Source organism: Meleagris gallopavo, chromosome 1 (genome assembly GCF_000146605.3).
Source record: "Meleagris gallopavo isolate NT-WF06-2002-E0010 breed Aviagen turkey brand Nicholas breeding stock chromosome 1, Turkey_5.1, whole genome shotgun sequence".
Classification (NCBI taxonomy): Eukaryota; Metazoa; Chordata; class Aves; order Galliformes; family Phasianidae; genus Meleagris; species Meleagris gallopavo.
Window position 1 is genome coordinate 123,230,642 of NC_015011.2, and position 16,267 is coordinate 123,246,908.

Sequence of the window (16,267 nt, forward strand, 5' to 3'; positions counted from 1 at the left end):
CCTGGATCAGGTCCCCTCTCAGTCTTCTTTTCTCAAGGCTAAACAGACCCAGTTTACTTAGCCTTTCTTCATAGGGGAGATGCTCCAGGCCCTTCACCATCTTTGTGGCCCTCCGCTGGACTCTTTCCAAGAGATCCCTGTCTTTTTTGTACTGGGGAGCCCAGAACTGGACACAGTACTCCAGATGAGGCCTTACCAGGGCAGAGTAGAGGGGGAGGATCACCTCCCTCGACCTGCTGGACACGCTCTTCTTAATGCACCCCAGAATGCCATTGGCCTTTTTGGCCACGAGGGCACACTGCTGGCTCATGGCCAACCTGTCGTCCACCAGGACGCCCAGGTCCCAATGTCCATTCATCCTTTTGCACTGAGCAACTTCCATGCTCCATGTGACTCAAACCACAGAACTCTTCCAAGTGCTGCCTTAATGCCACCATATCAGATAACCAGATAGATGTTTGCTTGTACAACATCAAATTCATGCATGCAGAGAGGTGTTCTCACCTACGTGTCGTGCCTTAAGTTGCTTCTTTCTGATTGAGTGACTGCAGTTATACTCCTGAGGAGTTTAGTATGAATTTCATTTTCCACCATAAATTGTAAATTGGAGCCATAACTTGCAGTGATTCTTGGTAAATCCTTACCAGAATATTTATGTAGGTTGACTCTTCTGAGAACTTACAATCAAAGCTGCTACATTCACACTGGAAGCATCAAGCTGATATTACTCAAACTTTGTTCCTGGATTGAAAAGGAGCTAACCTTTATCTTCTGACAAGATTTTAGACCGTGTAGTTGTCTTAATACTTTCATGGAGAATAAACCTCTTGTTGCTCTTGGCTCCCTGCTCTAGGTTAATGTGTTCCCAGTAGACTGGTCATGGTAACTTTGAAGGAAACTCCTAGAAAGCAGTTTTAAAACCGAACAAACTCAGCTCATTTTAAAACTGATTTACAGGTGGCTTGCTTGTGGAAGTACAGCAGCTGGCTAAAAAACTGTGCAGAGGAAAAGGATCTGGGAAGCGTTAGTTGACAGCCTTCTGAATATGAACCAGCAGTGTGCCCAGGTGGCCTAGGGCATCCTGGCTTGTATCAGAAATAGTGCAGCCAGCAGGAGCGGAGGGGTGATCATCTCTGTACTTGGCTTTGGTGATGCTGCACCTCGAGTGCTACATTCAGTTTTGGGCCCCTCACTACAAGAAAGGCATTGAAGCCCTGCAGTACGTCCAGAGAAGGGCAGTGAAGATGTGAGTGGTCCGAAGCACAGTTCTGATGAGGAGTGGCTGAGGAAACTGGGATTGTTCAGTCTGGAGAAGACGAGGCTCAGGGGAGGCCTTATTGCTCTCTACAGACTGGTCTCACATCCCCAGAGGTGTTCAAGAACTGTGAGGATGTGGCAATGAGGGACATGGTTAGTGGGCGTGGCGGTGGTGGTTTGATGGTTGGACTATTCAGAGGCCTTTTTCAACTTCAGTGATTCTATGATTCTATTGCGTGGTGATAGCTTAAATAGGAGATAAGTCTCCTGTGATGTTATGAACCTGACAGAATAACTTTGAGGTAAGCATTTGGTTAATACAACTTCTTCCTCTTCTAACGATGCTTTGATATGGTGAATGCTGAAGCAGTGAGAGGTCCCACAGAGTAATTCCCAAGACCGACTTTTGAACGTCTGCAGGCTTTTATCTACCTGTGAGATGGTAATTCTGCATTTGATGGCTTTAAACCAATGAGGGTAAAAAAACTGGGGAAGTGGATAGTTTCTCTTTAATGCAACTGCGGCACTATAAGCATCTTTAGATCTGAGCACCAATTTGAAAACTACTTTGTGATGTTGTGGTTGTGACTGGTAAGATGGCAGCTTATTATGCTTCCATTGCTCAGAGTAGACATAATCATGTAGCATTTAAATACAATTTCTTGTTCCATAAGAAGAGTGCAGGCTTGGTTTTAACATTTTTAATAGACATGGATTTTATAGGTTTATTTCATTAATCAGATGGTTCAGAGCACCTCAACAGTGGATTTAGAAAAAGTTACATTTTTAAGCACTGCACAAATCTAAATGTGAACTTTTTTTTTTTTTAATTGAAAAACAAACAAAACTGAGGAACCTCTTTGCTCCCAGCTTCAAAAACACACACGGCTTCTGGTACTGTGAGTGTGTTGCAGAAGTCAGTGGGTCTTATGTGTGTGGGTTAGTGGGAATAATAGCTTTCACTTAGTGATCCCACTCTTGCTTAGGGAAAACAGGAGGTCAGCGGATGAACAAAATTCACTTTCTTTGCAAACAGTGAACTTGTTCTGAACACCTATTGATATCTTGCAACAAAAAAGCGATATTAGGTTGGCAAACACAAACATCTTTATTGACTATATTAGGGAATACACAGAATGCCCGGGGGAAAGAAAGACATTACCGAACTTCACAGCTCATCAGGCACGGTTCAGTTCTTACCAGCATCTCATACCACTATTTCCACTCCTCCCGTGTGATCTAGTTCAAATATCCAGCTGGTGTCTGCACACTGAGAAGTTACTGAGAACCCTTAAAAAGCCTAACTAGTCACAACTTGAGAAGGATATTCCCAGCTATCTGAGAAAAAAGTAATGCAAAAGCAAAAGAACAACAGATTATTTGGATTGGGGGAAAAAAAAAAGAAAAAAAGAAAAAAAGAAAAACGTAAATAAACTTACGTATAGCATACATTATACGAAGTTATACGACTCAGTCTTCTTTCTCAAGGCTAAACAGACCCAGTTTACTTAGCCTTCTTCATAGGGGAGATGCTCCAGGCCCTTCACCATCTTTCTGGCCCTCCGCTGGACTCTTTCCAAGAGGTCCCTGTCTTTTTGTACTGGGGAGCCCAGAACTGGACACAGTACTCCAGATGAGGCCTTACCAGGGCAGAGTAGAGGGGGAGGATCACCTCCCTCGACCTGCTGGACACGCTCTTCTTAATGCACCCCAGAATGCCATTGATCTTTTTGGCCACGAGGGCACACTGCTGGCTCATGGCCAACCTGTCGTCCACCAGGACACCCAGGTTTCATGTGCCCTGAGTTGACTCTGCCCTGTGCTGTGATATTAAATATAAAATCTTTATCTGATCTTGTTAAACTTTGCTGTTGCCTTTTTTATAGCAGTAATGCTGCAAGATGCACAATCCAGGAAGGGAATTATGTAATTTCATCATATTTTCTTCTTCCTTTTAATCTAAGACAATCAAAGATATGTTCAAGACCATCTTTTAGCTGTAGTTTATATGGTCATTAATGTCTTGATCCTATTGGGTACTAAACTTTCTTCCCTGATCCATTAGCTGCTCTTAACTACTGAAGTCAACACAACTGTTCCTGTGCTTAAGTGCTTTGTTGAATCAGGGCCAGAGTACTCAAAAGCTTGTAAGATCAACACTCTCCATGGTAAGAGAAAGAAGCAGTCACAGGCCCCTCAGAAGTAATCACTGCAGTTCTCTCTATGAAGCATCATCTTTAGCAATGGCTTAGGTATGGGCAGAACAAGTTCTTTCAGTAATTTTCTTACTGAACAACTTCTTAGAAATTGCAGTTTCATTATGACGTTCTAATTGAAGGGTGGTTGAAGATAGCAGGTTTGTGTATGGCAAGTTATCTTCCAAACATTGATAACACCTGCTTTCTTTTACCGTATTTAATTCCAGTGGGGAAATATATCAAACATTGAAGAACATCAATAACAAAATAACTTTGCAGAGGTACTCATTTGGAATTAAAGGATTTTTTTGGGGTGGAACATAAGAGGGAGAGAGTCAAAACAAACATCTTTTCAGCATGATTTAGAGCATCCCCAGGTCAAGACATTTCTAGTTAAGGTATTTGAGTATTTTGTTCATCAATGTTAGAAGCAAAAGAGCTAAGCATATGTGGAATTTTAAGAACATGCTCATGTGATGTCTGAATGTTTTCTTAAGGCTAGGAACTCATCACATACTACAGAAAATTTACCTTAAAAATCTTAGAAGAAATAATTAACATTACCTATTAATTTATATGGGAGGATTAACTGTATGCAACTGTCTGAAATGCTGTCTTGTTTAGGCAGATCATGTCCATTTTGATAACTTTAAGTGATTTCTTTATGTGATTATTTTAAGGTATTTTTATGGGTACAAAAGTAATTGTTTGATTAAGCTGCTTGCTATAACAGTCCTTTAAGGAGTTCTTAAGTGGCTGTACTGTTGACTAGATTCACAAGCTTAGAGTTGCTCAAATGAGTGCTAGTAATTAGTATTTCCTGCAAGTCCCATATTTTCAGTTCTGGGAAAGGTGAATTATTGCAGTTTATGGTTATTGTATCAGTCTTTTTCATGTCAGAAGGTATGTTTTCTAACTATGATAGCAAGAGAGTTATAAAACTTGCTAAAGTCTTCTAATTGGAAGTACAGAATCTAGAAATTCCTAATTATTAAGAGGAAGACTGATTATATACAAGGATTCTTTATAATGTGATACATGAAATATCAGGGAATTGAAATGAAAGAGTTGGGCAAAGAGTTTCTTTGCTTTGTGATAATCTTATTCTAGAAGGAATGGTAGAGCTTTCTAATTAAGTGGCTAGAAAGCAGTTCCAGTAAATGCTGGATATTCTGTATATATTAACTACTCAAATTATTTTTCAGAAGATGATACAGCTGTGGGTTAATACGTGTATTAAGTTCAGCTGGACTTAATGCAGAACTGTTAGCTGTGATGATAGTGGCTGACATTCACCTAGGTTGCAGCTTGAACTGTTTATGTGATGCATGTTGTTGAGTTTGTAAAGGACAGCTGAAAAGAAAAATCTTAATAAAATTACAGTAGTAATCTGAAAGGAAAGAGAAAGGGAGGATAGGATAAGCTTTTGTTTCGCTTGTGCACACAAATCAGTTGCCTAAGAACTAAACTCTAAAGCCATGATCTTTATGAGCCGTTTCATGAAACAAGTACATATTTTCATCTTATTTTTTTGAAGTATCTTATGTGACCTTTTAGATCATTCCATACATTTTGCCTCCTGCTCTAAGAAAAATGTCTAAATAATATAATAAGATAATTTCTAAAGGAAACTCATTATTTAATATGCATACTTCAAGCATGCATATGCATTGAGTATTTCTTGCCTTTAGCTCTACTTAATAAAAAAGTCTTACTTTTCCTCATTTTTCACATTTTTAAGAAGTCATGTACATATGTATGTGCATGCAAAAATGAAATATTAAAATACAGCAAATCTTGACTTTCAATATAGACTGTTACCAGAATATAAGATGTGAACACTATCAAATATAAGGTTCATTTCTTAATTTTGTTTAAATAAACAAATATAAAATTATGGTTGTTAAGAACTTTCATCATACATTTACAGTCCACATTGAGAGAGCAAGGAAGAGAGAATTTTTTTCTTTTTTTTTTTTAGTTATTCCTGATTTTCTTGCTCGAATAAAGATGTTATTGGCTGTTTATGAGTAGGTTACTTAGGGTTTGCTAATGCAAGAGAGGAGAAATAGGAAGGAAGAACTGCAAGAGGGCAGTGTCTTCTGGAAAGCTTATAGCTTATGTAAGAAATGGAGATGGAGCTGTATAATCCAAACAGATTTCCTCTCTGCTTGGAGCTGTAAATGACAGATATTTTGGGCACATTTCTAGAAAAACACATAGTAAATCTCTGGGTGGCTGCTGAGATGTTGTAAGCTCTTGATTCTTGGGATTTTGTAGCTTTACAAAGAGCAGAACAACTTACATGCAGATAGTTTAAAATAATAAGTTCTGATTATCAGCAAATATATGCTATCAGTAACAGATTCATTGTGTGCATGTGGCATGAAATGTACATTTTTAACATAGCAGGAGTAATATAGCAGTGCGTTGCTTTCAGGTCCCAGGAGAGGGACACAAACAGGTGATAGGCAATAGAAACAGACTAACTCAGATGAAACCTGCTTCCAAATGTACTGTGAATTTGTGTCTTCATCAAAGAAGCATAACAAATGGGAAAGCCCAGCAACCAAGAGGCAAGTGAAAGCACATCCAATTATTTATTACTTTTCAAATGGAAGGGAACAATCACAAAGCAGCAAGTTATTTCTTTAGTTTATAATCCTTCCCTTCTGCATCCCACTTGCTTGTAGCAGTCTAATGCCAGAGGAGCTCTAAGGGCATCACAGATATTTGTTTTCACTTCTGAAACACACAATCAGGCATTTGGTATTAGTGGCTATGTCGTACCAAGTTAATTAATAGTAACAAACATGCTACTATTAATCTCCTACATAAAGACAAAGGAGAACTAAATCCGGAAAAATGACAGGATGTACTGTCAGTATCTGGTGAGTTTTTCTTCTTTTGTCTAATTCTTAATTGCCCTTTCTTTCACTTTCTTTTGCAATCAGTCTTGAGAAAAGCAACTGTAAAATACAATGGCTACTACAATACAATTATTTGTAGGGATCTCAGAAAAATGAAGATCTGGAAATTGCTTGAAAGTTTATAGTACTGATATTTATGTAAGTTTTGTCCTTGATTTAAATGGCAACTAATTCCCTTTTCTGAAAGGGAAAATCTCAGCGGCTGGCAGACATTTTCACATACCTCCAGGCACACATTTCTCAAGTACTGCCAGTGAGCAGTGTTGCAACACTCTGACAATATAAACAGTGTCAAGCAATGGGCACAAGGTCATTCCCATCATATGCAGGATGCTTAGAAGAAACAGAATTGAGATTTTTTTTTTAATGTTCACATCAGTAGATGCCTACATTTCTGAAAATGCCAATTCTGTTTTTAAAGTTATTCCTCTTAGATGTATGGTTTAAATTATGAATGTATAATAGTTCATTTTTATTAATGAGAGCTTATGGACAAGTGAGGAACTAGTAGCCCTAGAATACTTTATTTATATCCAAACAAGATAGAAAAAGTTGCAGTTGTGAAGGTGTAATTATAATATGTCTTTTCCTCTTTATTTGACCCATTTAGATATCAGCATGAATCAATTCCAAGTCCACTCGTTACTGGAATCCTGTGCACACAATGACACCAAGGGACTTGAGAAAGTAACTGAGCTGACTTACGTAAGTCTTCATTCAGACTTATACTTGACTCTGAATAGCTCCTAAGGTGCAAGAGAAAGGATTGTTCTGCAACAAAACACAGTTTGGTTTATACTTTTTCTTACATAAGATAGAAATGGTTCATCTGGAGTTGTTTTTGTGTTTGTTTCTTTTTTTTTTAAATCCAAGCTAGGTTAATATTTTTTTGTTGGTGATGGTGGTGCTATTCAGAAGACATTAGCAGGCAAACAGATTTAATATATACTTCTACAGCAGATAGAAGACAGCTTGTTTTATAATAAGAACTAGGTGTCTAGAAAAGTACAAATACTGAAGAGTAATAATAGCAATTATAAACTAGCATAGTTTTTTTAGACACAAATATGGTTTTCAGAACTGAGAAGAATGATAGAATTAGAAAATAATACAATAGTTGGAAAATACTAGATATTAAATCTGAACGTTGGATAAGGAGAAAAACTCCATGTAAATACATGTCAGGACAAATACATATTGCAGGGGATTCTTTGTACTGAAATAAAACATAACTCATCCTTTCTTCTTACCTTGACCTGTACTATCAGATCAATTCAGTACAGTTAATATCTTATAAAGCTAGAATAAATGAAAAAAATTCTCATGCAAGAGCCTGTTAGCTTGTAAGGTTTATTACCTCATGAAGTCAGCAAGTACAAATGTTAGAGGTAGATTAAAAAATGATTGTGGTATAATGGTATGAACAGTCTCAGTATGTCTAGTTATGGTCAATGAACTTAGGAGAAAGTTTGTATTTAATAAGTTTATTTCCACTAGAAATCAGGAAAGATTACTTGTATCTGGCCAAATGCATTGTGGGATTACTACATTTATTTCTTTTCTATCATTTTACACCAACTTGTACAATTACTTTGTAAAACTATGCGGGCTCATTCTTACTACAAGTAATCAGAAGACATCTGCTGCTACAAAGGGTTTGATAATCAGTATGACAATTCAAAGCAGATAAAGAACTTAGGCTTCTGGTACTGAGCATTTAGGCTTTTGTCCAGGGTCCATGGACTTTGAAGTTAGACAATTTGCTATTTTCAGAGTGCATTTTGAGATGTAGGTGAACATGAAGCCTCAGTAAGTCTAGTCAAAACTCCAATTGACTAGCAAGGATCTGCTTTAAGGAGTGAATGAGAAACAATGGCTACAGAGGATAACCTGAAGTCTTGCATAAATGCACCAGCATCTTTAGCAAATATCAAATTGCAGTCACTTATAAAGGAATGGAACGTGTACTTTGGTTTTGTTTTCTTACAATAAAAGTAGAACCAACCCAGTTAGAATTATAAAGAGGAGTCAAACCTGTTAGAGTAGTAGGTAGGAAATAAGGAATGAAGTCCATTCTCAGCCCATTCTGTGTCCCATTGAAAATGCCCTTCCACGTGAAGTTTTAGCTAATGTAGTTTGGGATTAACTTCCAAAAAAAGTTGGTGTGAAGCAGAAAAATATTTGAGATTAGTGATTCCAAAGAGAAAGAAAAATGTAAAAGGCCATCAAAGACCTGAGACATTAGCCAAGAAAGCATTATTGTTCATTTTCTCAGAAAAAAGCATGCACACACACACACACAAAAACAACTTCTTTTCGTCATAGTTTGATTTGTGCTTAAGCTTTCAGATTGATTTTCAAACATACTTTATACAACATTAAGAAGTTACCATGACAATTATACTTTGTGTAAAATTTTATTTTTCTATCGTTTTTAAAAGGAGAATTTCACTGTGTAATTCAGCTGTGGAGTTTACCTTCCTGATAAGAAGACAGAAGTAGTTAACATAGTAAAAAGGAAAATAATTGATTCACAGTGCCATGCTGAACTTTGATGCATTTAGAAAAAGCTAAATGTAGATGGAGTCTGCCATTTACAGCAACTTACTTCATCTTTTTAACAATTATTTAATTAAATTAGTATTTATATCCTCACATTGCTACCTCATTGCCACTATGTAGGAGACTGTTCTAACTATTGTAGGTTAGATGTATTCATATAGCATGGTGAAGGAGCTGTGTAGAAAGGATGGACCTTTCTGAATGCCACGCTAATGTATTTTACTGTTTTACAATTGAAAATAATCATAATGTAAGTAATGTTTGCTTTGTTCTATGAGAAAAGCCATGTTGGAATGTGTTAATTGTGTCAGTAAAATATTTTATTGGAGAAAACTTTTCATCATCTGCCAAACTCATTTTTCAATTATTTTTTTTTATTTTTTTTTCATAGGGATCTGTTTGCATCATGTTCTCTTTTGCTTTTCTTGTTCTAGGAGAACTACATGATTCTGAAGGACCTGTCATTTTCATGCAAATATAAAGTAACTGTTTTACCTGCAAAATCTAAAAGTCGTTTTAAGGCTGAGAGTATTTTCTTTGTCACCCCACCTTGCTCTGCATTTAAAGAAAAAACCCATAAGCACATTAATTGTGCTGCTGAAGAAGGTAAGGCATAATCTGCAGAATTTGCCAAATAATTTCAAATGCACTTAAAATCACAAAAAAAAAAAGTATATAAAAGCAATTCTGCAGTGGAATATGAAAGATTCAGAACGACAAAAAAGATGACTAATGCTTACATGAAAAATCAACTAAAATACAAAGCAGCATAGATTTTGGTTACCATGTTGCTGCGTGTTTATTAGGTTATAATTTTAGAGGGTTGTTTATAAACATATGATGACATTTGCTATTACACAGTTTTTGTTATGTAAGGAGGAAAAGCTTCCCAGTTATATTCACTATAATGATGAATGATAACTGTTATTTCAATTCTGTTAATAACTGTTAATTCAATTCAATGGCATGATCTATCTTTTGAATGTTCTGGTACTCGGCTCCAAAGCTGCTTTTTCAGTTTGATTTAGTTTAGGCTAATGCTTTTCTAACGTAGCAAAAAGAGACAATCATACCTTTGACAGCGTTGCCACAATCCAAGGTATGGCTGAAAGGTTATTTGAAATCACAGAATGATGGAGAAATTTTTTGGAAGGGATCTCTAATGTCAGCTAATCCAGCCACCTACTTCAACCAGCCATAGCTTTGAGTAGGCAAGTCTGGACACCTCTATCTTCAGCAAGAGAGTGCCCCTCTCACTTTGAGTTATCACTGCCCCTCACTGCTCTGTGGCTCACCTCAGAATCCTGCTGTCAATGGCCACAATTTCCTGCTCACTTCTCTTGAAAAATTCCAACATTATAATTTTCTTTCTGGACAACTGCAGCTCAGGCATAAGTTTCACCTAGCCAGAATGTGCCTATTAACTTGTAGTACAGTTTTATAGCATTAATTTTACTTTTTGCCTACATAATGGAGCTCTGTGATATGTTATGGGTTTTCTTTTCGTCTCAGAAGTCAGCTTAGATACTCTGAAATACAGAGAACTGCCAGGATGGCTGCCAATCAATGAAGCATTTATAGTTTTACATGGCATATACTTTCTTACCTGTCACTTGTGGTTGATAGAATTTGATTTGAAGTTTGAACTTGACCCAGAATGCTGATGGAATATGTCAAAGATAGGTTTTTGCTAACACTGAAAATGCGATGGCAGAACCATGTAAAGATCCCGAGTAACACAAAAAAAGAGCTCTGTCTGACCTCAGTTTGTGAAATTAAATGAATATTATTGACCATTACTTCTCAAAGTTTAGCTTATCTTTTTGCTTTCCAAATTTATAGTGCCAGTTCTACCCAAAGTGTTGGCCAAACCCGAGAATCTATCTGCGTCTTTCATTGTTCAAGAAGGTAACATCACTGGTCATTTTTCCTGGAAGGTGTCTAAGACAGTCCTTCACCAGCCCATGACAGGGTTTCAAGTCACATGGGCAGAAGTAACCACAGAAAGTCGACAGAATAGCTTGCCCAACAGCATCATTTCACAGTCACAGATACTGCCAGCAGTAAGTTGCTCATTCGTTTCCTTTTGTAGTGGCTTCATAACTGTGTGTATATGTGGCGTATTTTTATTTTTAGTGATAATGAAGATGTCACACATAGTATTTTCCTTCTCTGCAGGCAAGTTGGAGCAGGAGATGCTTTAATTTTGTCCTCCTTAGAAATACAAAGCACAGCTACTCTTCTCGATTGCACATCAAAAAATTTTATATGCACAGTTGTCAAACTAGAAACGATTATCTAAGAAATGCCCGAAGGGAAGAAAAGATCATCTGTATTGCAGTAGATAGTTTTTGTTTTCTTTTGATGATCAGGCTGTTCAACGTGGTGATTACTGTAGTTTTACTAATTATTTGGTGTCCAAGTCAATAAATTTCATGAATTAAGTATTGCTTTTTTTCCTTTGAGTTTCTCTAAGAGAAATAAAAATCACTTTCCCTGCTGTGAATACTTGCTATTGTTCAACAAACAAATAATTTGAAGGAGAACTAGAATTCACTGTTTGTTGAAAGTATCAGAACAATTAATTTGAATTCTTCCTCCTTTTAGCTTTAATATGGTCTTTGCTATTTCAGTTCCTTCTCTGGCAGAAAGAAGTGAAGAGCACTTCTTTCAGTCTGTATTGCCAGATCCACAGGGTCGACAAAAGGACTTAGGCAGCTGGCCTTGATCCAAAGTCTCCTAACAGTGCTGGGAGCCTTTCCCTGCACTTTAGAGACAGGATAGATCAAGGCAATTGTGTCACAAGCAGAATTGCCTGAAAGCTTTTCACAACATTTGTTTCATCAAAGAATGAATAAAATGTTGTGTTGAACACATCCTACATTCAACACATGTTTTAAAGTCCAAAACAAGATTCCCACAGTTTTATCTTCTTCCAGACTGCCCTAAGGCTATGGCCAAATTTCAAAGCCAGTTTTCAGGCAGAGTAACAAAGAGTAACAAAGTTGACCACAGATGCTCCAAAACTATGTATCAAGCTGCTATGCGCTCTGCCGAGCTATTTTCTTCCATGTTTGTACAGTTAATGAGATCCGCATCAGTTCATTCAGAGCTCAATCTACAGTCTGAAGCAGAGGCACAAAGAATATATATCCTTGATCTTTTCAGCAGGACATGTTGCAGGATTATCTTGAAGAGGTTACTCCATCACAGACAATAGAATGCAGACCACAACCTTAGTGAAGTACAGGCCATAGGATGTTATTCTTCATTTAAAATTTCTTTTGTTTTGCATACGGTTTATTCATTATTACTATTTCATTTTTAAGCATTTGTTTCAGTTAGGTCTGGGATATATATTATGTTTTATTTAAAACATTCCTTTACGTTATGTTTTAATTGCTTATCTTTGTTTTTCTCTGATTTTGTTACTATAGAGTCTGGAGATTTCGTATGTTTAATTATTTAACACCATATGTATTCATCTATTCATAGCACCTGGTTAACTTGCACAGAACACTTGATTCAGTTGAAATAGTATCTTCTCCCTCTCAGAGACCACCATAGTGTAGGGTATTTCATGGTGAGGATCATTCATTCGTTCTTGTTGGCCATCTGTAATTGTTAAAAGTTTTGTAATTGTGCATCCAGTGCACATGTTCAAGGAGCATCTAAAAGAGCAAAGTGAATGTATGAATGTGACGTAGGTGTTTATCTCTCTTCTCACTGAGTATTTTATATGCAATGGAAGAGCTTCAGCAAGGGTTTTTAAGAGTAGCCTCATCTAAGTATATACACTAATTTGGCATAAAGCTCCACTTTTACCTCTGCCTTTCCCCTTAGATTTCTGAACTGCCAGGAATAGCAAATTATCAGTTTTCTCACAGCCCATAAGATTTTCCAGAACAATTTGCCATGCAAATTCTGTCTGATTGAATGAGCATACTCTGTGTGCACTGCCCGGTGTCTCTGTCCCACTGTCCTGTCCCTGGAACAGGACTACAGGGTGCTTTTTCACTCCTTTTTTAGCTTGAAATAAAGGACTTCAATTCCTGAATGTCCTCCTTAGTCAGATGTATTTCTATTATGGAGCATTTATAAAGTTACTCCAAAAGTTTTAACACAAGTGTGAGTGACCAGAGATACAGAGCAATGAAAAGTAAGGACAGTACAGATATTTTATATGCCAGAAATGGGAATAGAAGAGCTGATCTTCATGGTGTAATCTGGGGCAAATTTGCTGAAAACAGTGTAGCCACACCACTAGCTCCAGCAGGGGGCCTAGCCCTGAAAATTGCATTGTTTTAATTTCCCATTCAGTAGAATTTACAGAAAAACGTAAAATAAAAACAAGTGTATTTAATGAACTTTTTTATTAAAAAAGAATATGTAATACATACGCTAAATCCTTTTTACAAATTTCTAAGAAAATAATTTGTGAGTGCTGAGAGTAATAGAACTTTGATTTGTGTGAGTAGAGCAACTGTGCTTTATTTTTAGATTCTAAGAGAATTAATGTAATTTATTTATTAGGATCATTATGTACTCACCGTGCCCAATCTCAGGCCATCAATGCTATACCGACTGGAAGTTCAAGTGTTGACAACTGGTGGGGAAGGACCAGCTACTATAAAATTGTTCCGAACACCTGATCTTCCTCCATTTTTACCCCACAGTAAGTAGTGTTTTGGCGTGTGGTTATGTGTTGAAAAACTTCTACACAAATAAACAGGTTGCTCAAGTCTTAGAATCTTTATTAGATCTAGTAGAACTCCATAAACGTAACATGCATGACAGTATTGCTTTTTTCTTTGTTATTGTCCATCAGCATTGGTGCAATCAAATGCAGACTTTCTCTTACTCATTTTCTATGACCTTACATTTATCATTGCATTCTAACACAGCTCTTTGGTTAATGCCGATAGTACCTAGGATTCAGAGCCGGTCTCTCCTACAAATACTACTTACACACGGAATTGCTTAGGTTAGACTGTTTGAGGGTCTGTTATATCTATTACCTGACCATATTTCTAAAGCTGTACAAACTTCTTAATAGTTTTAATGGTTTCAAGCATGAAAGATGTCTGGACTCAATATGTGTATAATTGCCAGCACAGACATTTCACTTATAAGCTGAAGGCTTGCAAGCTGAAGGGCTCAAGAAGCCTTTACAGTAAAATCTGATAAATGATTGTATTATGTATTCAGGGTTTCATATCTGAATACTCTTCTTTTGTTTAGGACCTCATCTGAAACAACATCATCCTCACCACTACAAACCACCCCCAGAAAAGTATTAAACTGTTTAAGATGATTATACAAATAACTGAGAGAAAAACTGAGCTCCCAAGTGGAGGCTAGGAAAAGGCACATCTACAGAAGCAAAGAATCCAGTTTTCCAGTGGAAGTTACCACGCTGTACAATCTGTTTCTACTCTTGTGTAGTTTAGTCATGAAGAATTTTATTTCTACCAAGGCCAGGATGAAGCATACAAGAAGTACAATTTCAGTACCACCATTATTCAACAAATTGAAGATTGCATTAAACTCAACATCTTGGAGAAAATCAAATGTGTTGATTATAATGTTTTTGTATTTTGTGTTTAAAGTAGATTGAAACAGTGAAGTGTATACAGTTATTTCTCTTAGTGGCTTCAATGTTATTATATGAGAGGTTTTCCTGTGATGTACACATACTTTTGAACACTTAGAGGCCATGTTGTCATCAATATGTTTAAGTGATGTATTTTACTTAAAGCTCTGCCTTTCAACAGTTTAAACCCTAGTGTATTTTGCTCTTGAAGAAAATACCTATTTGTCTGAAATAAACATATAAGTAAACTAAGTTCCAGAACCAGAACCCCTTAAATAAGCAAGAATTAATAACTGCAGCATCACTGCAGAAGAGAATGATGGTACATGTGCATAATCAACCATCTCTTCTGAAGTAACATTTCTGCATGTAGATCTTATACTAATAGAGTTAACAGTCATATACAACGTTGATACTCCATTCACTGTAAAGAAGTAAATGACAATTAATACAATTGCTTTCAATTAGTGATGATTAACACAATTTATTTATAAATCCTAGAAAAATTATCTTTACAATTTTGGTTGTTAACTTGAAAAGAAATTCTAATTTTCTATCTAAAACTTCAACAGTTAACATTTTAAAAATGGAAATTCTGAGGCACATTTATTATTCAAGTAGTTGTAGAGCTACTTCTTGGCTTCTCTGTCTTTTGATGCACATATCTCTTTTCCCCGTGGATCTTTTGAACAGAAGGATGAATGTATTGGCTCCATGACGAAGAAATACATATCTGAAAAATGAGGATAACAATTACGCTTCCTACAGTAGAGCCTTAAAAAAATAATCATACATAGTTTGTCAATACTGAAATGTATAACTTTTGGGTGCATATGGGGTAACACTACAGAGAGTGAAAGAGACTGAATTAATTTCTGATCATTTTTTCATTCTAGTTTTGCTGCGTTTCTGTATTTCCTGTGGAAGTACTCTTTTTTTCCCTGTTCTCTTTCTGTTTTTCCTGATGTCTTTTTTAATATGCACTGAATGACCATGATAATTTCTATTGCTACATCATTTGGGACTTTGACAGTTGATTCAAAAATATTAAATGCTGAGTTGCTTTTATTTGCTTCCTCTGCCACTCTATCACCTCCTCTCTTTCAAAATATATTAACAAGTTAACAGGTAAACTCTTAATCAGATCTGTAGGGTAATAGTTTTGTTTTCAATTTTGAAAGAAGGCCAGTGTCTCAGATTTTTCAAGGGGTAAAAATGTATACAAGACTGCTCAAAGAAAAAACTGTATAAATTGAACTTGTGTGCAGCATTGCTTTGACATTTAGGTTGTGCAGGACGTAAAGTACGGATAGAAGGATCTCTGTGATGTTAGCTGAGAATAGTTTAAAGTGGGATCAGGGTAATACTTTGGGCTTCTTTAAAAACCTCTGTCGAAATCTTTCCATCAGAATCTAATCCAGTTATGCTGGAGTAATTCTGTAGTGATTTGATTAATGTTAATGAAATTATGTTGTATCCATAGTGTCATGATACATGGATGTCAGTTTTTATTACAGTGATGCCTAAACCTGACTTGGAGATAAATTGGAAGTTAGCAGCTCTGAGTGATCGTATCCTTAGTCTTAATTGCTGAGTGGAAGCCTTGTTCTTCTGAGGATTCAAAATTGTTAGTGTTTGCTGATGTCTGTTTCTTTGAAACATTCAACTTTTAGAATAGTAACATACTTTTAAAAGAATATGGAGGCTGTTTCCTTAAAAAAAAAAAC

At 36.4% G+C, this 16,267-nt stretch overlaps 1 protein-coding gene across 1 annotated transcript in view; it reads left to right on the forward strand.

The window, feature by feature from the left end:
* ANOS1 (anosmin 1) overlaps positions 1-16,267 on the forward strand; it is a 108,829-nt gene extending 92,562 nt beyond the window's left edge. Inside the window, exons 9-13 of the mRNA XM_031557502.1 lie at positions 6,996-7,090; positions 9,382-9,553; positions 10,790-11,010; positions 13,481-13,622; positions 14,189-16,267. Coding sequence (XP_031413362.1) covers positions 6,996-7,090; positions 9,382-9,553; positions 10,790-11,010; positions 13,481-13,622; positions 14,189-14,247 — 689 coding nt within the window. The 3' untranslated portion in view covers positions 14,248-16,267. The remainder of the gene's footprint in view (positions 1-6,995; positions 7,091-9,381; positions 9,554-10,789; positions 11,011-13,480; positions 13,623-14,188) is intronic.